Below are 25,612 nucleotides of genomic sequence, written 5' to 3'. Positions count from 1 at the left end.
GTGCGAGAGAGCACAGTGGGATTATACACAGAGCCACACAGTCCTTCATAGTCTCTGTAAAACGGACGCAGTCTGTCCTTTGGGTAAACAGCAGTCACACACACACACAACAGTCACTCAGCAACAGGTACAAGAGGGTGGCAAGGAAACCTAGTTATCACGTGGAGAGGGGAATGATGTGGAATTGACCAGAAACTGTCTGTGCCTTCAAAATGGAATTGACAAAACACTTGAGAGAAAACAATGGAGTGGACCGGATGGGGCTGTTCTCGGAGGTGCTAGCACACACTCAATGGGCCAAATGGCTGCTTTGTTTACTGTAGCAACTCACTGACTCTATCAACTCGATCTGATGTTCACTGCCGCTCACACTGTCCAAGGTGTCACGGGCAAAGGAGAGAGAGAGCGAGCGAGAGAGAGAGAGAGAGAGAAATTGGAACTGGTTTATTATTGTCACGTGAAAAACTCACCTTGCATACCGTTCATGCAGATCAATTCATTACAACAGTGCATCGAGGTAGTACAAGGGAAAATGATAACAATGCAGAATAAAGTGTTGCAGCTGCAGAGAAAGTGCAGTGCAGGCAGACAATAAGGTGCAAGGGCCACGATGAGGTAGATTGTGAGATCAAGAATTCATCTTATCAGACTAGGGGACCGTTCAATAATCTTATAACAGCAGGAAAGAAGCTGGTGGTACGTGCTTTTCAGGCCTTTTTATCTTCTGCCCGATGGGAGGGGGGAGAAGAGAGAATGTTCTGGGGTGGGTGGGGTCCTTGATTACGCTGGCTGCTTCACTGAGGCAGCGAGAAGTGTCGACAGAGTCTACAGAAGGGAGGCTGGTTTCCGTGATGTGCTGGGCTGTGTCCACAACTCTCTGCAGTTTCTTGCGGTCTTGGGCGGAGCAGGTGAGAGAGTGTGTGTGTGTGTGAGAGAGAGAGAGAGAGAGAGAGAGTGAGAGAGTGTGTAAGAGAGATGGGAAAAATTAGGCAGAGGTAGAGAGGGAAAAGAGATGCAGAAAGAGGCAGGTGAGGGGCAAGGGGTGGGGGAGAGACAAGCAGAGCCAACTAGCTTTCTGTGAGCTGCCTCATCAGCCCCCCCCCCCCCCCCCCAAGAGAGAACAAACCCCAAGGGGGGCCACTGGACCCACCACGCACGAAGCCGCTCACTCCAGGAGACGTTCCCCCAAGTGCTGGGGTGGGTTCCCGGCCGTGGGCGGGGTGGGGAGGGGGTACCTTTGTCCTCGGGGAGGTACTGGAACTCCATTGGCGTCGCCTGACTTCCTTATCGGTACGGCCGGCGCAGCTGCATGTGTACAGTGACGGGCTGGCTCAGCATCACGTCCTTGTACGGGGGCGTCTTGAAGACGATGGCCACCTGCCGGTGCACGTCCGCCTGCGAGAAGGAGCCCTTGCCCTCCCAGTCACTGGTGAAGAAACGCACCTCGATGTCCTCTGCGGAGTCCGGGGAAAGCAGAGGTTACAGGAAGACACCCCACTCCCAGCTGTGGCCCAGATGTGGATTCGTTGAGGAATTAATGAGAGCTGCTGATCTGAGTCATTCGAAACATCGGTGGCTTTTTAGCCCGTACTAGCTCCTGGGGAGCAGTTATAGAACAGTACAGCACAGGAACAGTCCCTTCAGCCCACAATGTCTTTGCTGACCATGAGGCCAATTTAAACTGCACGTGGGCCACATCTCTCCACTCCCTGCTGTTTGTGTGTGTGTAAATGCCTCAAACAGCACTGTCGTATCTGCTTCGCCGAGCAGCACAGTTCCTGCACCTACCACTGTGTGTGTAGAAAAACTTGCCTCATAAATCTTCTTTAAACTATGCCCTCTAGTACTTGATGTTTTCCCACCCTGGGGAAATGACTTGGACCTATCTGTGCCTCTCAGAATTTTGATAAGCTTCTATCAGCCTCTGATGCGCAAGAGAAAACAACCCAAGTTTGTCCAGCCTCTTCTTACAGCTCACACTCTCTAATCCGGGCAGCATCCTGGTGAACCTCTTCTGCACTCTCTCCAAAGCCTCCACATCCTCCCTGTAAAGGGGAGAGCAGAACCGCACACAATCCTCAGAGCTCTATCTCCTAACTATCTTGCACCCTGCAACTTACTTTCACCCGCCCATCAATTCCTCTTTCATCCTTCTTGTTATTTACCTCATTGGGGACGATTTACAGGAGGCAATTAACCCACCGACCCCACACATCATTGGGGTGTGCGAGGAAACCCACACAGTCGCAGGGAGAACATGCAAACTCCACACGCACAGCGCCAGAGGTTGGGATCAAACCCAGGTCTCTGGAGCTGGGAGGCAGCAGCTCTACCCGCTGGGCCACTGTGGTCAGGGCGTGTTTAAGTGGCTGACGACTGACCCCTGTCCACTTCCCACCTACCCAAAGTCTCCCATTACCTTTCTGAACCTTATCACAAAGCAGGAAGATCTCCTCTCCACCCCGACAGCTTCCTGAGTTCCTGTTTACTCGGCAGATCTTCAACTCTGCTGTGTTTGGAGCTCCTGAAACATAACACGAGACCGTCATACACTGGGCAAAACCAGGACAGGTTAGATACAGGGTAAACCTCCCTCCACACCATGCCATCACACACGCCCGGGGTCAGACACAGGGTGAAGCTCCCTCCGCACCGTCCCGTCACACACTCCCGGGGTCAGACACAGGGTGAAGCTCCCTCCGCACCGTCCCGTCACACACTCCCGGGGTAAGACACAGGGTGAAGCTCCCTCCGCACCGTCCCGTCACACACTCCTGGGGTCAGACACAGGGTGAAGCTCCCTCCGCACCGTCCCGTCACACACTCCCGGGGTCAGACACAGGGTGAAGCTCCCTCCGCACCGTCCCGTCACACACTCCCGGGGTCAGACACAGGGTGAAGCTCCCTCCGCACCGTCCCGTCACACACTCCCGGGGTCAGACACAGGGTGAAGCTCCCTCCGCACAGTCCCGTCACACACTCCCAGGACAGGGACATCACTCCCGCTTGTGCAGAGTCTGCGTGAACCTTAACCCATGCCAACAGTTCCTCAGACAGTTCACCCACAACAGTAGCTGCATCAAGTTATGTATGAAGCAGGACTGTCACCAGATCCAAGTGCAAACTGCACGGGTACGTCAGATAATGTTCAGCTCTGACACTGTGGGGAGAAGCAGACTTGTGCAATCCACCAATTATGCAAATAAAAAATTTGTCATGTTAGTGCAAAGTAAATGGTGCATTGACTGATTGTGAGCACTCGTGCAGAGCAGATGCAGGCTGGATCTGGAGGAGGGAAGAGAGGGCAGCTTTCCAACAGGAGAGGGAAGAGAATTTTCCCTGCAAGAGTAGGATGTCGTCTGACCTCCGAAGTTGGTGGCTGTTGTGTTGAGGAGGGGCGAGTTGTACTGTGCTTTTATATCCAGACGGGAGGTGTTTAACTGTACGGACTGGGCCTGCGCACTCTCCTCGTCCGCTGTCTGGATGCACCGCAGCGGGAGGACTCTCCCAGTACAGGCAGCCGGTGCAGTGGGGGGAGCTGCTCGTCGGTTTTGCTGCAAGGTGGCCATTCACAGCTCCCGGGCAGCGGGCTGTTGGTGGGTCCCACCCAAGCTTACTGCCTATTCCTCTTCCAAGGACACGGCTCCCTGGGTGTTCCTGGCTGTCTGGGACCACTGGGGTTGGAATATGTCGTGCACAGTGAGTATGTTTTAATTTGAGTGGATTTAGTGTTGTAAATAATTTTAAAACAAAAAAAAGTACGCTTCTACATAATAGCCGACAAAAGTGGCAAATGCATGTGGACAGGGTGGTGAAGAAGGCCTTTAGCACACTGGCCTTCATTGGTACAAGAGTTGGGATATCACGTCGAACAGTTGTACAAGACGTCGGTAGGGCCACACTTGGAGTACTGTGTGCCGTTCTGGTTGCCCTGCTAGAGGAAGGATTCTATAGCCCTTTCTATAGGATAGAAAGCTCCCATGAAACGGGAGAGGGTGCAGAAAAGATTCACGAGGATGTTACCAGGACTGGAAGGTTATAAGGAGAGGGTGGACAGGCCGGGACTGTTTTCCCTGGAGCGAAGGAGGCTGAGGGGTGACCTTATGGAGGTTTATAAAATCATGAGGGGATCAGATAAGGTGGACGGTCACCGTCTTTTCCCCAGAGTAGCGGAGTCCAAATCTAGAGGGCACAGGTTTGAAGTGAGAGGGGAACGATTAAAATGAGCTGAGGGGCAAGTTTTCCCCACTGTGTGTGGAATGAGCTGTCAGAGGCGGGGACAATTATGACATTTAGAAGACGTTTGGACAGGTACACGGATGGGAAAGGTTTGGAGGGATACAGGCCAAACACAGGCAAATGGGACTAGCTCAGGTACACAACGCAGTCAGCATGGATGAGTTGAGCCAAAGGGCCTGTTTCCCTGCTGTGACTGTAAAATTAGGGTTGGCACGGATTAAAAGATCCCTCAGCCGGCGGGTGGGTACCCCAGGCTCCCTGGTCCGGGCAGACGTTGCCACCGTACTCACGGTTGTCGTAGATGGGGTTGGAGACGACGGGTTGTAGCGGCACGGAGCAGATCCCCATCTCGTTGGGGAGAAAGACCTGGAAGCAGAGTCGGACCACGTTCAGATCCTCCTCGGAGTCATTCTGCAGCTCCTCCACTGGGACTGCAACACACAGGGCAAGACGTCAGGCCAAGCCTCCAACCCCCAGAAGCCCCCTGGAGGGAATCAGCGCTGCCTACTGCAGTTGAATATCCGGAACCTTCCTGCTTCCCCCCCACCACATAGGAAGCATCCTATCTGGATGCACCACGGCTTGGTACGGCAACTGCTCTGCCCAGGACTGCAAGAAACTGCAGAGAGTTGTGGACACAGCCCAGCGCGTCACGGACACCAGCCTCCCCTCCATGGAATCTCCTTACCTCTCATTGTCTTGGCGAAGCAGCCGGCATAATCAAAGACCCCACCCACCCGGGTCGTTCTCTCTTCTCTCCTCTTCCATCGGGTAGAAGATACAGGAGCCTGAGGGCACGTCCCACCAGGCTCAAGGACAGCTTCTACCCCACTGTGATAAGACTATTGAACGGTTCCCTTATAGAATGAGATGGACTCTGACCTCACGATCTACCTTGTTGTGACCTTGCACCTTATTGCGCTGCACTTTCTCTGTAGCTGTGACACTTTACTCTGTACTGTTATTGTTTTTGCACTACTCAATGTACTACCTCAGTGCACTCTGTACTAACTCAATGTAACTGCACTGTGTAATGAATTGACCTGTACGATCGGTTTGTAAGACAAGTTTTTCCCTGGACCTCGGTACAAGTGACAATAATGAACCAATACCCCAACCCCACCCAATGGTTTTTAAAACAGGCAATCACAGCGCTTGGGGCAGGGTCCATCCTGGGACGAGTGGGGTGCAGCTGGAAGGGAAGGGGCCTCACCGTTGAAGGGGTTGACGTTCTTGCTGAGCCGGTTCTGCAAGGCCATGGCCACCTCGCGCTTCTTCACGCACTGAATTCCCAGGTTCTGGAAGCTGGAAAGGCAACGGGAGAATGGTCGGCAAGCCAACGCCCCCCGACCCTGCCCCCTCGGCGGCAATCTGTGACCCCGGCGCCTACATTCCAGCCTTGGCCCGAGCCCTCGCTGCCACCCCCCCCCCCCCGACCCTCACCCCCTCCCCTCCGACCGGAATACTGCGACCCCTGACATCCTCGTGACCTGCTCCTCCAGCCCGTGAGGATCACAGCCCGGCAGGGATCTCAACCCCATTTCCCCGTCCGCATTCCAGGACTCCCTGATCCCCAACCTTCCCCCCCTCACCACCCCCCCCGACACCCCAGTCCCCCCCCCCCGAACCAACCCACCGGCACCCCAGTCCCCCCCCTGAACCAACCCCTCAACCCCCGACACCCCAGTCCCCCCCCCCGAACCAACCCCTCAACCCCCCGGCACCCCAGTCCCCCCCCCGAACCAACCCCTCAACCCCCCGGCACCCCAGTCCCCCCCCCGAACCAACCCCTCAACCCCCCGGCACCCCAGTCCCCCCCCCGAACCAACCCCTCAACCCCCCGGCACCCCAGTCCCCCCCGAACCAACCCCTCACCACCCCCCCCGACACCCCAGTCCCTGCCGAGCCAACCCCTCAACCCCATCTCCGACACTCCAGTCCCTCCTGAGGAACCCTTCACCTCCCCGACACCCCAGTCCCCCCCGAACCAACCCCATAACCCCCCGACACCCCAGTCCCCCCCGAACCAACCCCTCAACCCCCCGACACCCCAGTCCCCCCCCGAACCAACCCCTCAACCCCCGACACCCCAGTCCCCCCCCAAACCAACCCCCCGACACCCCAGTCCCTGCTGAGCCAACCCCTCACCCCGCCTCCAACACTCCAGTCCCTCCTGAGCAACCCCTCAACCCCCCGACACTCCAGTCCCTCCTGATGAACCCTTCACCCCCCCGACACCCCAGTCCCCCCGAACCAACCCCTCAACCCCCGACACCCCAGTCCCTTCCGAGCCAACCCCTCAACCCCCCGACACCCAGTCCCCCCGAACCAACCCCTCACCCCCGACACCCCAGTCCCTTCCGAGCCAACCCTCAACCCCCCGACACCCCAGTCCCCCCCGAACCAACCCCTCAACCCCCGACACCTCAGTCCCTCCTGAGGAACCCTTCACCCCCCCCGACACCCCAGTCCCCCCCGAACCAACCCCTCACCCCATCTCTGACACTCCAGTCCCTCCTGAGGAACCCTTCACCCCCCCGACACCCCAGTCCCCCCCAAACCAACCCCTCAACCCCCGACACCCCAGTCCCTTCCGAGCCAACCCCTCACCCCATCTCCAACACTCCAGTCCCCCCCGAGCCAACCCCTCAACCCCCGACACCCCAGTCCCTTCCGAGCCAACCCCTCAACCCCCCGACACCCCAGTCCCTGCCGAGCCAACCCCTCACCCCGCCTCCAACACTCCAGTCCCTCCTGAGGAACCCTTCACCGCCCCCCCCGACACCCCAGTTCCCCCCAAGCCAACCCCTCACCACCCCCCCGACACCCCTCTCCCCACAGACCTGTGGACGCTCCTCTCCGGGAGGTCGGCCTCGTAGTAACCATCCTTGCAGTCCTTGCCCACCAGGTCATGGGGGTGGGGTTTGTACGGCTCCTTCTTGGTGACCAGGCATATCCGGACCCGGGCCGGACCCAGGTAGTTCACAATCTGCACGTCGGAAACACCAACACAGAGCAGACCTGCAGTTACATGCTGCCTTTCATGTCCCTGGGTCACCCCACAATCACTGGGGGAACCTCCGCACTGTGAGTAGAGTCATACAGCACGGAAACAGGCCCTTCGGCCCAACTGGTCCATGCTGACCAAGATGCCCATCCAAGCTAGTCCCACTTGCCAGCGTTTGGCCCATAACCTTCTAAACCTATCCAATCCATGTACCTGTCCAACTGTCTTTTAAAAGTTGTTATTGTACCTGCCTCAACCCCTTCCTCTGGCAGCTTTTTCCACACACCCACCAGCCTCTGTGTAAAAAAAAAGTTGCCCCTCAAGTTCCTATTAAATCTTTCCCCTCTCACCTTAAACCTGTGCCCTTTAATTCTCGATTCCCCAACCCCGGGGGGGAGATCTCATTGAAACTTACTGGATACTGAAAGGCCTGGATAGAGTGGATGTGGAGAGGATGTTTCCATCAGCGGGAGAGTCCAGGATCCGAGGGCACAGCCTCAGAATAAAGGGACGTCCCTTTAGAACTGAGAATGAGGAGGAATTCCTTCGGGGTGAATCTGTGGAATCCGTTGCCACAGAGGGCTGTGGAGGCCAAGTCATTGGGTGTATTTGAGGCAGAGATCAATAGGTTCTTGATTGGTAAGGGGGTTAAGGGTTACGGGGAGAAGGCAGGAGAATGGGGTTGAAAAAAATCAGCCATGATTGAATGTTGGAGTAGACTCGATGGGCCGAATGGCCTAATTCTGCTCTGATATCTTGTAGTCTTGTGGAAACCAGAGCACCCAGGAGAAACCCACACGGTCACAGGGAGAACGTGCACACTCCACACACACACACACACACACACACACACACACACAGTGTCAGAGGTCAGGATTGAACCTGGGTCTCTGGTGATGTGAGGCAGCCACTCTACCCGCTGCGCCACTGGCGGTTGGGGTCAATATCAATCCTAGGGCACTGGGGAACAATACTGCAGCTCTTCCTCCAACGGTTAGAAGTTTTGGCAACCACTTTAAGGGGGCAGAGGTGCCACAGTTTTACATCTCATCTAAACGACAGCACCCTCGGTCCCTACAATGGAGCTCCCAGGGACCCAAAACCACAACCTTTTCCAGGCTAGAGAGGGAGTGGTACCCACATAACCTTTTCCAGGCTAGAGAGGGCGTGGTGCCCACAGTTCAATGTGAGGGAGTGAAGTCAGCACATGGCCAGCGATCCCCTCACTCACCTCAATGGCGGGGTACGTCCTCGTACTGTCTGTACTCTTCTCCCCGGGAATGCTCCCAGCCGAGCGCCCCTCGCACTTGTACCGGAACCGCATGCCCCGCTGCTTGGCTGCTCCAATATCCGGATGTAGGGAGTGACTGGAGGGAAAGGAAAAGTCTGGTGAGCAAATAAAAACCACCCCCTTCCCCCCCTACACACCCCTCCCAGAAGATTGTCAGTGTCCGAGCAGTGGGAGCTCCACCTGGGCTGAGGTGATCAGAGACTCACCTGGGGCAAGGTTGGGTGGCCATTGGACAGACTGCATGTGCTGGAAACCTGGAGCAGACAAGAACGCAAGGATTAGTTCACACCGCATCTTCCATTCGGCCCATCGACTCTATACTGGCTCGCAGAGTGAGCCCATTCCCCCGGTAACTTTCCCCATCCCCAAACCACCCCCACCCTCCCCCCCTCACCACACCTTCTCATCAACTCCCTCCCGATCCCACCCCACTAGCGGGGGCAATTTACAGTGGTCCATTAACCCACCGACCCCGCACGTCATTGGGATGTGGGAGGGAACCGGAGCACCCAGGGGGAAACCCACGCGGTCACAGGGAGAAGGTGCAAACTCCACGCGCACACACGCACGCACGCACACGCACGCACACGCACACACACGCACACACACACACGCACACACACGCACACACACACACGCACAAAGTGCCAGAGGTCAGGATCGAACCCGGGTCTCTAGCGCTGTGAGGTAGCGGCTCTACCCGCCGCGCCACCAGTCTCTTTGCATCAGCTCCCTTCCTGTGGATATTTAAGTCTCGGGGGTTGTTTTTTTTTTGCCAGCAAACTGTGCTAACTGAATGAAAAACACGATGATGCTGGAGGAACTCAGCAGGCCAGGCAGCATCCGTGGAGAAAAGCAGGTGGTCAGCGTTTCGGGTCAGGAAGCCCAATGTATAGGAGGGAGAAGCAGAGCAGTGAGAGGTGGACAAAAGAGGGGCGGCAGGGTGGGCACAGGGTGGTGATAGGTGGAAGCGGGTAAGAGATGGTGATGGGCTGGTGCGGGGGAGGAGGGGAGAGCAGATCCGCTGGGGGATGGCCAAAGGTAAGGAGAGGGTGGTGTGGGGAAGGGGGGGGCGTGGGGATTACCTGAAGTGGGAGAATTCAATATTCATGCCGTTAGGCTGCGAGGTTCCAAGACGGAAAATGAGGTGCCGTTCCTCCAGTTTGCACTTGGAATTCTCCTGGCAGTGGAGGAGGCTGAGGACTGACAATTCAGTGATGGTGTGGGAGGGGGAGTTGAAGTGACCGGCAACGGGGAGATACAGATCGCAGTTACAGACAGAGCGCAGGTGTTCTGTGAAACGGTCACCTAGTTTGTGTTTGTTCTCACCGATGTAGAGGAAGCCACACTTTGAATGCAGTAGATGATAGTAAGGGAGGTGCAGGTGAATCTCTGTCTCACCTGAAAGGATTGTTTGGGTCCCTGGATGGAGGCGATGGAAGTGGTGTAGGGGCAGGTGTTGAACCTATGGTGGGGGCAGTGGAAAATTCCCGGGGTGGGAGCAGGGGTGGGAAGGAGTGAACGAGGGAGTTGCTGAGAGAGCGGTCTCTGCGAAAGGCAGAAAGTGGTGGGGAGAGGAAGATATGCTCGGTGGTGGGTTCCCGTTGGAGATGGCAGAAGTGGAGGAGAATGATGTGTTGGATACGTAGGCTAGTGGGATGAAATGTGAGGACAAGGGGGACTCTTATCTCCGTTCAGTCTAGGAGGGGTGGGGGTGAGAGCAGAGGTGCGGGAAATGGCAGAGATACAGGTACGAGCTCTCTCGACCAGTCGGGGGGAAGCCCCGGTCAGAAATGAAGTTGGACATCTCAGACATTCCGGAGTGGAAAGCCTCATCCTGGGAGCAGATGCGGCAGAGGCAGAGAAATTGAGAAAAAGGGATAGCATCCTTGCAAGAGACAGGGTGGGAGGGGCTGTAATCGAGGTCGCTGTGGGCATCAGTGGGTTTGTAGAAGAACTGTGCTGTTCGCAAAATATCAGGTTCATACAGGAGCTCTGACGTACCCAGGCACCCGCAGCGTGCCTCCCAGAACGGTCAGACAGAATCGTCAGCGAGCCGAAGGACGACAGTCCAGGAGCTCGGTCAGAGCCGTGAATGCTTCTTACAATTGTAAGGACCCTCACCACCCGGGACGTGCCCTCTTCTCGTTACCACCATAGGGGAGGAGGTACAGGAGCCTGAAGACCCACACTCAGCGATTCAGGAACAGCTTCTTCCCCTCCGCCATCAGATTTCTGAACGGTCCGTGAACCCGTGAGCACTACCTCGTTAGTCCTTTTTTTGTCTCACTATTTTGTAATTTATAGTAATTTTATGTCTTGCACTGTAGGGCTGCCACAAAACAACACATTTCACGTCATACAAGTCAGTGATAATAAATCTGATTCTGAGAAGCTTTTGTCTGTGTGCCATCCGGACAGATCATTCCATACATAATTACAGCAAGGTAGTAGAACAGGAAAACAGAATGCAGAATAAAGTGTCACCGTTACAGAGAAAGTGCAGTGCAGGCAGACAATAAGGTGCAAGGGCCACGACGAGGTAGATTGGGAGAACAAGGGTTCATTTTTTAGCGTGTGAGAGATCCATTCAAGGGTCTTATAACAGCGGGATAGCTGTCCTCGAGCCTGGTGATACGTGCTCTCAGGCCGACAGGGGGGAGGAGAGAATGTCCGGGGCGGGAGGGGTCCTTGGTTACATCGGCTGCTTTCCCGAGGCAGCGGGAGGTGTAGACGGGGTCCGCGGAGGGGAGGCTGGCTTGTGTGAGGGACTGGGCTGTGTCTCGAGTTTTGAGGAGGGTGTTGGAAGGGGGAAGACTGAGGAGAGAGGTGGAGAGTTTCAGGGAGGGAATGCGAGGGAGCAGGAAGCGGAAGGTGCAGCAGCTAAATCGGAAGGTGCAGCAGCTAAATCTGGGAACAAACAAGAGGCTGGAATGGGCACAGAGATCTCACGAGGATCTCTCTTCCCCCCTCTCCCATCAGGCAGAAGATACAGGAGCCTGAGGGCACGGACCACCAGGCTCAGGGACAGCTTCTACCCCACTGTGATAAGACTATTGAACGGTTCCCTTATACAATGAGATGGACTCTGACCTCACGATCTACCTTGTTGTGACCTTGCACCTTATTGCACTGCACTTCCCTGTAGCTGTGACACTTTACTCTGTACTGTTATTGTTTTTACCTGTACTACATCAATGCACTCTGTACTAACTCAATGTAACCGCACTGTGTAATGAATTGACCTGTACGATCGGTTTGTAAGACAAGTTTTTCACTGGATCTCGGTACAAGTGACAATAATAAACCAATACATGCCCTCTTCTCAGTGCTGCCATCGAGGAGGAGGTAAGACCCACACTCGACGATTCGGGAACAGCTTCTTCCCCTCCGCCGTCAGATTTCTGAATGGTCCATGAACACTGCCTAATTATTCCTCTTTTGCACTATTTGTTTTTGTAACTTATAGTCATTTTTATGCCTTGCGCTGCACTGCTGCCGCAAAACAGCACATTTCCCGACGTACGTCAGTGATAATAAACCTGATTCTGCTTGACGTGAGTCAGCTACCACCCGTTTGTTGCTGCTTGTGAATATCCATCATCCAGGGCACTACTGTACCTGCCCGTCAGTAACAAGTGCGGGCAGTTCCTCAACGGACAATGCACCCTCTCACACACTCCCCGGAGGAACACTTGTCCACTCCAGTCCACCGCGACTGCAGTTGTTTGTCAACAGAAGTCAGTTGGGATGCAACTTCAGGAACTGAACGATGGAGAATTAGAGCAGAATTGTTGGCCTAGTGCTCAATGCTCTTGCTGCTAAACCAGTCGCTCTTCTGGAACTCGAGCCCTTCGGTGACTTGGTTCTGTTGCTGTAGCTTTGGATCTCTCCCTTTTACGGGCTATCGTTTCCTTAGATTAATATCTGCACTAATCGCAAATTTATTCTGATCTGGTCCAATGGCCTTCTTGATGGATGCATTTCAGTTCCATTGTCTTTTCACTGTTGCTAAACTAGTTAGCAACTCTGGACGGGAATACTTGCTCAGCTTGCTGGTTCACTACCTCAGCAGGATGATATTGGAACTCAGCGACTTGTTCCGGGCTGCTCTCCACAGATCTACTCGTGACTTCCATTATAATCGATGCACTCTTAAATCTGAGTTCTATGACTCGAAGAATTACTAATAATGTTTTCTCTGTAACCGTAACCCTTCATTCTGCACCCTGTTACCGTTTTCCCTTGTACTACCTCGATGCGCTGTGGTAATGGAACAATCTGTATGGATGGCATGAAACACAAAGTTTTTCACTGCACCTTGGTACATGTGACAATAGTAAACCAACTGGTGCCTGTTAATTCAGAGCTGGAGCACAATTGCGGGCCAACACCACCAGCTGGAAGCTGCTCTCCAAGCCCCACACTGTCCCGACTTGGAAATATAGCCTCAAGATCCAGGGGGATGGGGGAGTAGATTTAGGACGGAGATGAGGCCACTAACCTATCAACCTCTGCTTTAAATACACCCAATGACTTGGCCTCCACAGCCCTCTCTGGCAATGAATTCCACAGATTCACTGCCCTCCGGCAGAAATTCCTCCTTATCTCAGTTCTAAAGGGACGTCCTTTTATTCTGAGGCTGTGCCCTCGGATTCCGGACTCTCCCACTGATGGAAACATCCTCTCCACGTCCGGTCAGTTTCAATGAGATCCTCCCCTCCACCATCCTTCTAAACTCCAGGGAGTACAGGCCCAGAGCCATCAAATGCTTCTCGTGCATTAACCCTTTCTTCCCCAGGATCATTCTCGTAAACCTCCTCTGGACCCTCTCCAACGCCAGCACATCCTTCCTTAGATATGGGGCCCAAACCTGCTCACTATACTCCAAATATGGTCTGCCCAATGCCTTATAAAGCTTCAGCATTACATCCTTGCTTTTATATTCTAGCCCTCTCGAAATGCATTTGCCTTCCTTATAACCGACTCAACCTGCAGGTTAACCTTCAGGGAACCCTGCACTGGGACTCCCAAGTCCCCTTTCTCCTCCGATTTCTGAATTCGCTCCCCATTTAGAAAATAGTCTACGCCTTCATTCTTTCTACCACAGTGCGTGACTGTACGCTTCCCGACACTGTATTCCATCTGACACTTCTTTACCCACTCTCCCAACCTGTCCGAGTCCATCTGCAGACCCCCTGCTTCCTCAGCACGACCTGCCCCTCCGCCTATCTTTGTATCATCCGCAAACTTGGCCACAAAGCCACCAACTCTGTCATCCAGATCATTAACATAGAACACTACAGCACAGTACAGGCCCTTCAGCCCACAATGTTGTGCTGACATTTTACCCTGCTCTAATATCATGCCCACAGCTTCCAAAGGCGTACGGGTTAGGAAGTTGTGGGTGTGCTATGTTGGCACCGGAAGTGTGGCGACACTTGTGGGCTGCCCCCAGAACACTCTATGCAAAAGATACATTTCACTGTGTGTTTTGACGTACATGTGGCTAATAAAGAGATCTATCTAACCCTTCCCTCCCATTTCTCTATCATTTGTGTGTCTATCTAAGAGTCTCTTAAATGTCCCTAACGTATCTGCCCCCACAACCTCTGCCGGCAGTGCGTTCCACACACCCACCACTCTCTGTGTAAAAAAAACTTACCCCTGACATCCCCCTTATACCTTCCTCCAATCACCTTAAAATTATGTCCCCTCGTGTTAGCCATTGTCACTCTGGGAAAAAGTCTCTGGCTGTCCACTCGATCTATGCCTTTTATCATCTTGTACACCTCTATCAAGTCACCTCTAATCATCCTTTGCTCCAAAGAGAAAAGCCCCAGCTCACTCAACTTATTCTCATAAGACATGCTCTCCAATCCAGGCAGCATCCTAGTAAATCTCCTCTGCACCATCTCTAAAGCTTCCACATCCTTCCTATAATGAGGTGACCAGAACTGAACACAATACTCCAAGTGTGGTCTGACCAGAGTTCTATAGAGCTGCAACATTACCTCGCAGCTCTTGAACTCTATACCCCAACTAATGAAGGCCAACACACCATACGCCTTCTTAACAACCCTAGCAACCTGCATGGCAGACTTGAGGGATCTGTGGACGTGGACCCCAAGATACCCTCTGTTCCACACTGCTAAGAGTCCTGCCATTAACCTTGTATTCTGCCTTCAAATTCGATCTCCCGAAGTGTATCACACTACACTTATCCGGGTTGAACTGCATCTGCCACTTCTCAGCTCAGCTCTGCATCCTATCAATGTCCTGTTGTAATCTACAGCAACCTTCTACACTATCCACAACACTTACCACATGACGTGAAAAGTAGCGGACCCAACACCAACCCCTGTGGAACACCACCCGTCACCGGCAGCCAACCAGAAAAGGCCCCCTTTATTCCTCCTCTTTGCCTTCTGCCAGTCAGCCGATCTTCTATCCGTGCTGGTACCTTTCCTGTAATACCGTGGGCTCCTTCTTGTTAAGCAGCCTCATGTGCGGCACCTTGTCAAAAGCCTTCTGAAAATCCAAGTAAACATCCACTGACTCTCCTTTGTCTATCCTGCCTGTTACTTCCTCAAAGAATTCCAACAGATTTGTCAGAGGCAAGATCTCCCCTTCAGGAAACCATGCCAACTTCAGCCTATTTTATCATTGTGCTTCCAAGTACCCTGAAACCTCATCTTAATAATGGACTCTAACATCTTACCAACCACTGAAGTCAGGCCAACTGGCCTAGAATTTCTTGTCTTTTGCCTCCTTCCCTTCTTAAAGAGTGGAGTGATATCTGCAATTTTCCAGTCCTCTAGAACCATTCCTGATTCTTGAAGGATCACTACTGATGCCTCCCCAATCTCTTCAGCTACCTCTTGCAGAACACTGGGGTGTAGTCCGGCCGGTCCAAGTGGCTTATCCACCTTCAGACCTTCCAGTTTCTCAAGCACCTTCGCCTTAGTAATAGCGACTAGACTCACTCCTGCCCCCTGACTCTCTCGAACTTCTGGCACGTTGCTGGTTTCTTCCACAGTGAAGACTCACACAAAGTACTTATTCAGTTCGTTAGCCATATCTTTGTACCCATTACTACGTCTCCAGCGTCACTTTCCAGTGGTCCGATGTCCACTCTTGCCTCTCTTTTACTCTTTATATATCTGAAAAAACTTTGGGTCTCCTCTTTTATATTATTGGCTCGCTTACCTTCATATTTCATCTTTTCTCCCCTTATTGTTTTTTAGTTCCCTCCTATCGGTTTTTAAAAGCTTCCCAATCCTCCAGCTTCCCACTAATCTTCACCATATTGTATGCCCTCTCTTTTGCTTTTATGCTGTCTCTGACTTCCCCTGTCAGCCACGGTTGCCTCATCCTCTCTTTAGAATGTTGCTTCTTCTTTGGGATGAACTGATCCCGCGTCTTCCGAATTACTCCCAGAAACTCCTGCCATTGCTGCTGTACCGTCATCCCTGTTAGGGTCCCCTTCCAATCAACTTTGGCCAGTTCCTCTCTCATGCCTCCGTTGTTACTTTTATTGGTATTGGTTTATTATTGTCACTTGTACTGAGGTACAGTGAAAAGCTTGTCTTACAAACCGATCGTACAGGTCAATTCATTACACAGTGCAGTTACATTGGGTTAGTACAGAGTGCATTGATGTAGTACAGGTAAAAACAATAACAATACAGAGTAAAGTGTCACAGCTACAGAGAAAGTGCAGTGCAATAAGGTGCAAGGCCACAACAAGGTAGATTATGAGGTCAGAGTCCATCTCATTGCGTAAGGGAACCGTTCAATAGTCTCATCACAGCGGGGTAGAAGCTGTCCTTGAGCCTGGTGGTACATGCCCTCAGGCTCCTGTATCTTCTAGCCAATGGGAGAGGAGAGAAGAGAGAATGACCCGGGTGGGTGGGGTCTTTGATTATGCTGCTGCTTCACCAAGACAGCAAGAGGTAGAGACAGAGTCCAAGGAGGGGAGGCTGGTGTCCGTAATGCACTGGGCTGTGTCCACAACTCTCTGCAGTTTCAATGACAGTTACTCAACTGTAATATCAACACATCTGATTTTAGCTTCTCCCTCTCAAACTGCAGGGTGAATTCCTATCATGTGATCACTGCCTCCTTAGGGTTCCTTTACCTTAAGCTCCTTAATCAAATCTGGTTCATTGCACAACACCAAATCCAGAATTATCTTTTCCCTGGTAGGCTCGACCACAGGCTGCTCTAAAAAGGCATCTCGAAGGCATTCCACAAATTCCTCCCTTTTCCCAGTCTACCTGCATCTTGAACTCCCCTGTGGCCACTGTAACATTGCCTTTCTTACATGGCCCCACATCCTGGCTACTATTTGGAGGCCTGTATGCAACCCTCATCAGGGTCTTTATAACCTTGTAGTTTCTTAACTCTACCCACAAGGATTCTACATCTGAGGTGTACATGCTCCCGTCTACATCAATGGTGCTGAGGTCGAGAGGGATGAGAGCTTCAAGTCCCTGGGAGTGAACATCACCAATAGCCTGTCCTGGTCCAATCTCATAGGCGCCACGGCCAAGAAAGCTCACCAGCGCCTCTACTTCCTCAGGAGGCTAAAGAAATTTGTCACATCCCCTTTGACTCTCACCAACTTTTATCAATGCACCATAGAAAGCATCCTATCTGGATGTATCACGGCTTGGCACGGCAACTGCTCTGCCCAGGACTGCAAGAAGCTGCAGAGAGTTGTGGACACAGCCCAGCGCATCACGGACACCAGCCTCCCCTCCTTGGACTCTGTCTTTACTTCTCACTACCTTGGTGAAGCAGCCAACATAATCAAAGACCCCACCCACCCGGGTCATTCTCTCTTCCTCCCTCTCCCATCAGACAGAAGATACAGGAGCCTGAGGGCAGGTACCACCAGGCTCAAGGATAGCTTCTACCCCTATGCTATAAGACTACTGAACGGTTCCCTAGTACAATGAGATGGACTCTTAACCTCACAATCTACCTTGTTATGACCTTGCGCCTTATTGTCTACCTGCAATGCACTTCCCTGTAGCTGTGACACTTTACTCTGTATTCTGTTATTGTTTTTACCCTGTACTACCTCAATGCACTGTGTAATGAATTGATCTGTACGATCGGTATGCAAGACAAGCTTTTCACTGTACCTCGGTACAAGTGACAATAATAAACCAATACCACGTCACTTCTTGCTAAGGATTTGATTTCATATTTTACCACAGAGCCACCCGCCCCACCTGCCCGTCTTTTCGCTAGAATGTGTATCCTCGGATGTTTCGCTCCCAGCCGTGATCTTCTTCCAACCAGGACTCTGTGACGCCCACAACATTGTACCTGCCAATTTCTAACTGCGCTACGAGCTCATCAACCTCGTATCATATTCTGTGTGCATTCAAACACCTTCAGTCCGGTGTTCACCACCCTTCTTCTCAAATTTGCCTTCATGTTGCCTGAAGTTAAAATCTTATCTCTTTCTAAACTTTCTGTCTTATTCTTTATTCTGGAGACTTCAGTAACCTCTCCCGCGCTCTCCTTCCCTTTTACTTTATCCATATGTTTCCAATCTGTTGAACCCACCCCCTCCTATTTAGTTTAAAGCCCTATCCACACAGGCCCAGTTACACAATATTCCAGCTACAGTAGCTCCAAAGTCTGTTATAATTGAACCAAGATGTCTATGGCAGGGTTGCAACAACAACCTTGCACTCAACATCAGCAAGACCGAGGAACTGACTGTGGACTTCAGGAAGGGGAGGTCAGGAGAACACACACCGGTCCTCACTGAGGGGTCAGCGGTGGAAAGGGTGAGCAGCTTCAAGTTCTTGGGCGTCAACATCTCGGAGGATCTATCCTGGGCCCAACACATTGATGCAATCACGAAGAAGGCTCTACTTCGTTAGGAGTTTGAGGAGATTTGGTACATCACCAAAGACTCTTACAAATTTCTACAGATGTACGGTGGACAGCATCCTGACTGGTTGCATCACAGCCTGGTACGGAGGCTCCAATGCACAGGATCGCAAGAGGCTGCAGAGGGTTGTAGACTCAGCCAGCTCCATCACGGGCACAACCCTCCCCACCATCGAGGACATCTTCAAGAGGCGGTGCCACAAGAAGGCAGCATCCGTCACTATGGACCCTCACCACCCGGGACGTGCCCTCTTCTCGTTACTACCATCAGGGAAGAGGTACAGGAGCCTGAAGACCCACACTCAATGATTCAGGATTCCGAGCCCGGCACAATGCCGAGCTCTTTTCCTGCCACCTCCGTGCCTCCTTCTTCGGTGAGGAGTCCTCTCCCCACTTCCGGTGACCCATTCTCCTGCCTCCAGCCCTCTTGTTTCACCTGGACTCCCCCATCAGGCCTGTTACCTTCCCTGGACCCATTCATAGCCAACCGACCTCGACCTCGCAGAGGCCAGACGCCAACTCTCGGACAGCTCCTCCTACCTACCCCTGAACCGTGACCCCACCGAGGACCACCAGGACATTATCTCCCGCACCATTACCGACCTCATCACCTCGGGAGATCTGCCCCCCCCCACAGCTACCAACGTGATAGTCCCACAACCTATAACTGCCCGCTTCTATCTCCTCCCCAAAATCCACAAGAAGGACTGTCCCGGCAGACCCATTGTCTCCACATGCTCTTGTCCCATTGAGCTCATATCCTCGCACTTGGACACTATCCTGTCCCCCCGGTCCAATCCCTTCCCACCTACGTCCGTGACACATCACACGCTCTCCAACTCTTCCATAGCTTTAAGTTCTCCGGCACGCACAACCTCATCTTCACCATGGACGTCCATTCCCTATATACGTCCATTCCCCAGCATGACGGCCTCACCGCCCTCCGCTTCTTTCTTGACCGGAGACAGAGCAAGTCCCCTTTCACGAACACTCTCCTCCGCCTGGCTGAACCTGTCCTCACCCTAAACCACTTCACTTTCGATTCCTCTCACTTTCTACAGATCAAGGGTGTAGCCACGGGCGCTATCGTGGGCCCCAGCTATGCCTGCCTCTTTGTTGGCTACATTGAAGAGTCTTTGTTCCAAGCCTACTCTGGCCCCATTCCTCAACTCTTTCTCATCGATGCTACATCGACGACTGCATTGGTGCAGAACTCGACAGTTTCATAAATTTCACCACTAATTTTCACCCTGCTCTGCAATTCACTCGGACTGTCTCTGACACCTCTCTCTCCTTCCTCGATCTTTCCGTCTCCATCTCAGGAGATTCGATATCCACCAATATCTTCTACAAACCTACTGACACCCACAGCTACCTCGATTACAGCTCCTGCCACCCTGTCTCTTGCAAGGATGCTATCCCTTTTTCTCCACTCCAGGACATCCAAGATGTCCAACTTCTTTTCTAACTGGGGCTTCCCCCCGACTGTGGTTGATAGAGTTTGCACCTGTATCTCTGCCATTTCCAGCACCTCTGCTCTCACCCCCACCCCTCCTAGACTGAACGGAGATAAGAGTCCCCCTTGTCCTCATATTTCATCCCACTAGCCTACGTATCCAACACATCATTCTCCTCCACTTCCGCCATCTCCAACGGGAACCCACCACCGAGCATATCTTCCTCTCCCCACCACTTTCTGCCTTTCGCAGAGACCGCTCTCTCAGCAACTCCCTCGTTCACTCCTTCCCACCCTGGGAATTTTCCACTGCCCCCACCATAGGTTCAACACCTGCCCCTACACCACTTCCATCGCCTCCATCCAGGGACCCAAACAATCCTTTCAGGTGAGACAGAGATTCACCTGCACCTCCCTTACTATCATCTACTGCATTCAAAGTGTGGCTTCCTCTACATCGGTGAGAACAAACACAAACTAGGTGACCGTTTCACAGAACACCTGCGCTCTGTCTGTAACTGCGATCTGTATCTCCCCGTTGCCGGTCACTTCAACTCCCCCTCCCACACCATCACTGAATTGTCAGTCCTCAGCCTCCTCCACTGCCAGGAGAATTCCAAGTGCAAACTGGAGGAACGGCACCTCATTTTCCGTCTTGGAACCTCGCAGCCTAACGGCATGAATATTGAATTCTCCCACCAGGTAATCCCCACGCCCCCCCCTTCCCCACACCACCCTCTCCTTACCTTGACCCCTCCCCCAGTAGATCTGCTCTCCCCTCCTCCCCCGCACCAGCCCATCACCATCTCTTACCTGCATCTACCTATCACCACCCTGTGCCCACCCTGCCTCCCCTCTTTTGTCCACCTCTCACTGCTCTGTTTTTCCCTCCTTTATATATTGGGCTTCCCCTTTTCCTATCGTCAGTCCTGACCTGAAACGTTGACCGCCTGCTTTTCCCCACGTATGCTGCCTGGCCTGCTGAGTTCCTCCAGCGTCATTGTGTGTTTCAGGAACAGCTTCTTCCCCTCCGCCATCAGATTTCTGAACAGTCCATGAACCCAACCTCGTTATTCCTTTTTTAACACTATTTATTTTGTAATTTATAGTAATTTTATGTCTTGCACTGTCCTGCCTCCACAAAACATTTCACAACATACAAGTCAGTGATAATAAATCTGATTCTGATTAAAGGCTGACGGACCCTCTCAACTACTTTGCTGTACCATGCATTAACTCTCAGTGATCGGGGCAGCCCAGTGGCGCAGTGGGTAGGGCCGCTGCCTCGTGGCTACAGAGACCCGGGTTCAATCCCGGGCTCTGGCACTGTGTGTGTGTGTGTGTGTGTGTGTGTGTGTGTGTGTGTGTGTGTGTGTGTGTGTGTGGTTTGCACCTTCTCCCTGTGACCGCGTGGGTTTCCCCCGGGTGCTCCGGCTCCCTCCCACATCCCAACGACGTGCGGGGTCGGTGGGTTAATCAGCCGCTATAGAGGTATATAAAATCACAAAAGGCATGGAGAGGGTGGACGGTCACGGTCTAAAACTAGAGGGCGTAGGTTTGAGGTGAGAGGGGAAAGTTTTAAAGGGGGCCTGAGGGGTAAATTTTACCACACCAGGGTGGTGGGTGTATGGAACGAGCTGCCAGAAGGAGGTACGATTACATCATTGAAAGGACACGTGGACAGGTACACGGATAGGAAAGGTTTAGAGAGATATGGGCCAAATGCCAGCAAATGGGACTCAGGTGGGCACCTTGGTCAGCAGGGACAGGTTGGGCCGAAGGGCCTGTTTCCCTGTTGCGCGACTCTGTAACATACAAAGACATCCAGATCCCTGTGAACACCAACATTTTGCAAATCCCCGTGAGATGTGGGAACGCCATCAACGACAGGTCCAGAGCCACCAAGCTCTCCTTGGAGGTTAAGCCTTTCATTCCTGTGATTGTTTTTGGGAACCTTCTCTGGACCCTCCAGGAGGGTCTTTCCTTACATACGGGGCCCAAAATTGCTCACAATATTCCAAATGCAGTCTGACAAACACCTCAATGGCACATCCTTGCTTCTATATTCCAGTCCTCTCAAAATGCATGCTAACATAGAAAACCTACAGCACAATACAGGCCCTTCAGCCCACAAAGCTGTGCCAAACATGTCCCTACCTTAGAATTACTAGGCTTACCCATAGCCCACTATTTTTCTAAGCTCCATGTACCTATCCAAAAGTCTCTTAAAAGACCCTGTCGTATCAGCCTCCACCACCGTTGCCGGCAGCCCGTTCCCCACACTCACCACTCTCTGAGTAAAAAACTTACCCCTGACATCTCCTCTGTACCTACTTCCCAGCACCTTAAACCTGTGTCCTCTTGTGGCAACCATTTCAGCCCTGGGGAAAAGCCTCTGACTATCCACGCGATCAATGCCTCTCATCATCTTATACACCTCTGTCAGGTGCCCCCTCATCCTCCGTCGCTCCAAGGAGAAAAGGCCGAGTTCCCTCAACCTGTTTTCATAAGGCATGCTCTGCATCCCACACAGCGTCCTTGTAAATCTCCTCTGCACCCTTTCTATGGCTTCCACATCTTTCCTGTAGTGAGGCGACCAGAACTGAGCACAGTCCTCCAAGTGGGGTCTGACCAGGGTCCTATATAGCTGCAACAATACCTCTCGGCTCCTAAATTCAATTCCACGATTGATGAAGGACAATACACCATATGCCTTCTTAACCACAGAGTCAACCTGTGCAGCTGCTTTGAGCGTCTTATGGACTCGGACCCCAAGATCCCCCTGATCCCCCACACTCAACATTTGAACAAAATATTCTACCTTTCTTCTATTTCTACCACTGTGTAATTACACAGAATTTACAAGCCTGTGGACTTTCTCAGTGTCTGAATCTGCCATTTCCGCAACCCAGACCACTGCAGCTTGCCCTGGTTTTAAACTTGCTGTGGGCTAGTGCAGCAACTGATGTCGACCTCTCGTCTCCCGCCGCGGTGTACAACTGCTGTCCTCCCCAACCACTCCTACACCTGAAAAGAATTCCCGATTTCGACTCAACCTCCCAAAAAGGGATTCACATCCAGTGAAGTCCCTCTGAGATGTGGTCACTGTTGTAAAAGTGTAGAAGCAGGGCTTCAGGGGCACTGGAGCGGTGGGAGATGGGTGGGTGGGAGGCCTATTTTTATTTATATAAACTAACAATGGCTGAGGGTAAAATATTATCCCAAATACTAGCTGCATCACCGCCTGGTACGGAGGCTCCAATGTGCAGGGGGTTGTAGACTGAGCCAGCTCCATCACGGGTGCAACCCTCCCCGCCATCGAGGACATCTTCAAGAGTCGGTGCCTCAAGAAGGTGGCATCCATCACTAAGGACCCTCACCACCCGGGACATGCCCTCTTCTCATTACTACCATCGGGGAGGAGGTACAGGAGCCTGAAGACCCACACTCAACGATTCAGGAACAGCTTCTTCCCCTCCGCCATCAGATTTCTGAACGGTTCATGAACCCATGAACACCACCTTGTTAGTCCTTTTTATTGCACTGTTGATTTTGTAATTTATAGTAATTTTATACCTTTGCACTGTACTGCTGCTACAAAACAACATATTTCACGTCATACAAAATCAGTGATAATAAACCTGGTTTTCACATCATTTCTGCCCCCAGACAGACGTCCAGCAGCTGGTAACATGAAGCAGTAACAGAACCTCAGTTTGACATCTCAGCCCACAGAAGATCAGCGCCGACATTGCAGCACTCTCAACAAGGGCCCCCTCCGTACAGGAACTGTGTGCCCCACTCCCAAGTCGGGGGATGGGACTCCCGAAACATCAGAGGTGGGATGCCTGGGCTCTTGGCAGTGACCCATCACGAACACCGAGGTCGAGCTTGCAGCCTCCCTCCGTGACTCAAGCGCCAGGAATCGCTCTTGCAATGTTTGCCTGTGACTAAGGCGACTGGAGGAGCCGCAGGGATACATTGGCCTCCACTCTGAACAGCCAACACACCACCCCCCCCCCCCGCCCCACCTCTCTCCAGACCAAAACATAGCTCTTCCTTTCCTTGTTTTCAAAAATAATGGGGGGGGGGGGGGGTGGGGTGGGGGGATCTCACACACACACACACACTAATCCGGCTGCGAGGTCGCGCCTACAACGAACAGCTTCCAAAAGGGAAGTCACCAGAAAATAGGCCCTCATCCTATACAGGCAGAGTCACAGGTAACAGATCCAAACCATCACCCGGCTTTCACTTTGATTTTTCTGTCCCGGGGGCTGGGGGGGGGGGGGGGGGGGGGAGGGCATCGTGTCGGAGGGCAGGGCACGCAGCCGTCTTCTCCCCTGGCCCACAACACAGAGCGATGAGCGGGCACTCGCTCGCACACACACACAGGCCAGGAGAAGGAAGCCTGGTTTTATTTTTTTTAAAGTGCTTTTTAAAAAAAACAAGACTTGGAACTAACCTTCCATCGGGCGGCCTCCGGCTGTGCAGAGGGAGGGGGGAGGTGGCCGAGGAGCCCACTGCAGACGGGGTGGAGGGAGGGAGGGAGGGAGGCAGCGGGGAGCCCCCGACGATTTCACTTTATTTACTGACCGACGCGGAAATGCCCCGGCCGGTGACGTCACCGCCCGGGGAGAATGTAACAAAGTGTCGGGCTCCCGCGCCTGCGCCCCCGGCTGGCCGCCCATTCATAAATGTCGGCCGCTTCAACGCGCCCTGTCCCGACTCAACGCGCCCTGTCCCGACTCAACGCGCCCTGTCCCGACTCAACGCTACCTCAACGCGCCCTGTCAACGCGCCCTATCCCGACTCAACGCGCCCTGTCCCGACTCAACGCGCCTGTCCCGACTCAACGCTACCTCAATGCGCCCTGTCCCGACTCAACGCGCCCTGTCCCGACTCAACGCGCCTGTCCCGACTCAACGCTACCTCAATGCGCCCTGTCCCGACGCAACGCGCCCTGTCCCGACTCAACGCTACCTCAATGCGCCCTGTCCCGACTCAACGCGCCCTGTCCCGACTCAACGCTACCTCAATGCGCCCTGTCCCGACTCAACGCGCCCTGTCCCGACTCAACGCTACCTCAATGCGCCCTGTCCCGACTCAACGCGCCCTATCCCGACTCAACGCGCCCTGTCCCGACTCAACGCGCCTGTCCCGACTCAACGCTACCTCAATGCGCCCTGTCCCGACTCAACGCGCCCTGTCCCGACTCAACGCTACCTCAATGCGCCCTGTCCCGACTCAACGCGCCCTGTCCCGACTCAACGCTACCTCAATGCGCCCTGTCCCGACTCAACGCGCCCTGTCCCGACTCAACGCTACCTCAATGCGCCCTGTCCCGACTCAACGCGCCCTGTCCCGACTCAACGCTACCTCACTGCGCCCTGTCCCGACTCAACGCGCCCTGTCCCGACTCAACGCTACCTCAATGCGCCCTGTCCTGACTCAACGCGCCCTGTCCCGACTCAACGCTACCTCAATGCGCCCTGTCCCGACTCAACGCGCCCTGTCCCGACTCAACGCTACCTCAACGCGCCCTGTCCCGACTCAACGCGCCCTGTCCCGACTCAACGCGCCCTGTCCCGACTCAACGCTACCTCAATGCGCCCTGTCCCGACTCAATGCGCCCTGTCCCGACTCAACGCTACCTCAATGTGCCCTGTCCCGACTCAATGCGCCCTGTCCCGACTCAATGCTA

General features: G+C 53.3%; 2 protein-coding genes across 3 annotated transcripts in view; both read right to left on the bottom strand.

Annotated features, from left to right (window-relative positions):
• LOC127587045 (uncharacterized) overlaps positions 1 to 1,275 on the bottom strand; it is a 38,484-nt gene extending 37,209 nt beyond the window's left edge. For both annotated transcript variants that reach the window (XM_052045194.1, XM_052045193.1), the window contains exon 1: positions 1,236 to 1,275. The gene's annotated coding sequence lies outside the window, so the exon portion shown is untranslated. The remainder of the gene's footprint in view (positions 1 to 1,235) is intronic.
• On the bottom strand, positions 26 to 24,485 carry LOC127587044 (proto-oncogene c-Rel-like). The gene is given in 9 exon segments (XM_052045192.1): positions 26 to 371; positions 1,151 to 1,454; positions 2,420 to 2,524; positions 4,530 to 4,670; positions 5,453 to 5,544; positions 7,083 to 7,228; positions 8,478 to 8,613; positions 8,744 to 8,791; positions 24,374 to 24,485. Coding segments are annotated over 8 exon segments (1,029 nt in total). The 5' UTR covers positions 8,767 to 8,791; positions 24,374 to 24,485; the 3' UTR covers positions 26 to 289.
• Between the last annotated feature and the right edge of the window lie 1,127 nt (positions 24,486 to 25,612).

The sequence above is a fragment of the Pristis pectinata genome, chromosome 38, assembly GCF_009764475.1.
Source record: "Pristis pectinata isolate sPriPec2 chromosome 38, sPriPec2.1.pri, whole genome shotgun sequence".
NCBI lineage: Eukaryota > Metazoa > Chordata > Chondrichthyes > Rhinopristiformes > Pristidae > Pristis > Pristis pectinata.
This window is presented reverse-complemented; position numbering and strand designations above follow the sequence as displayed.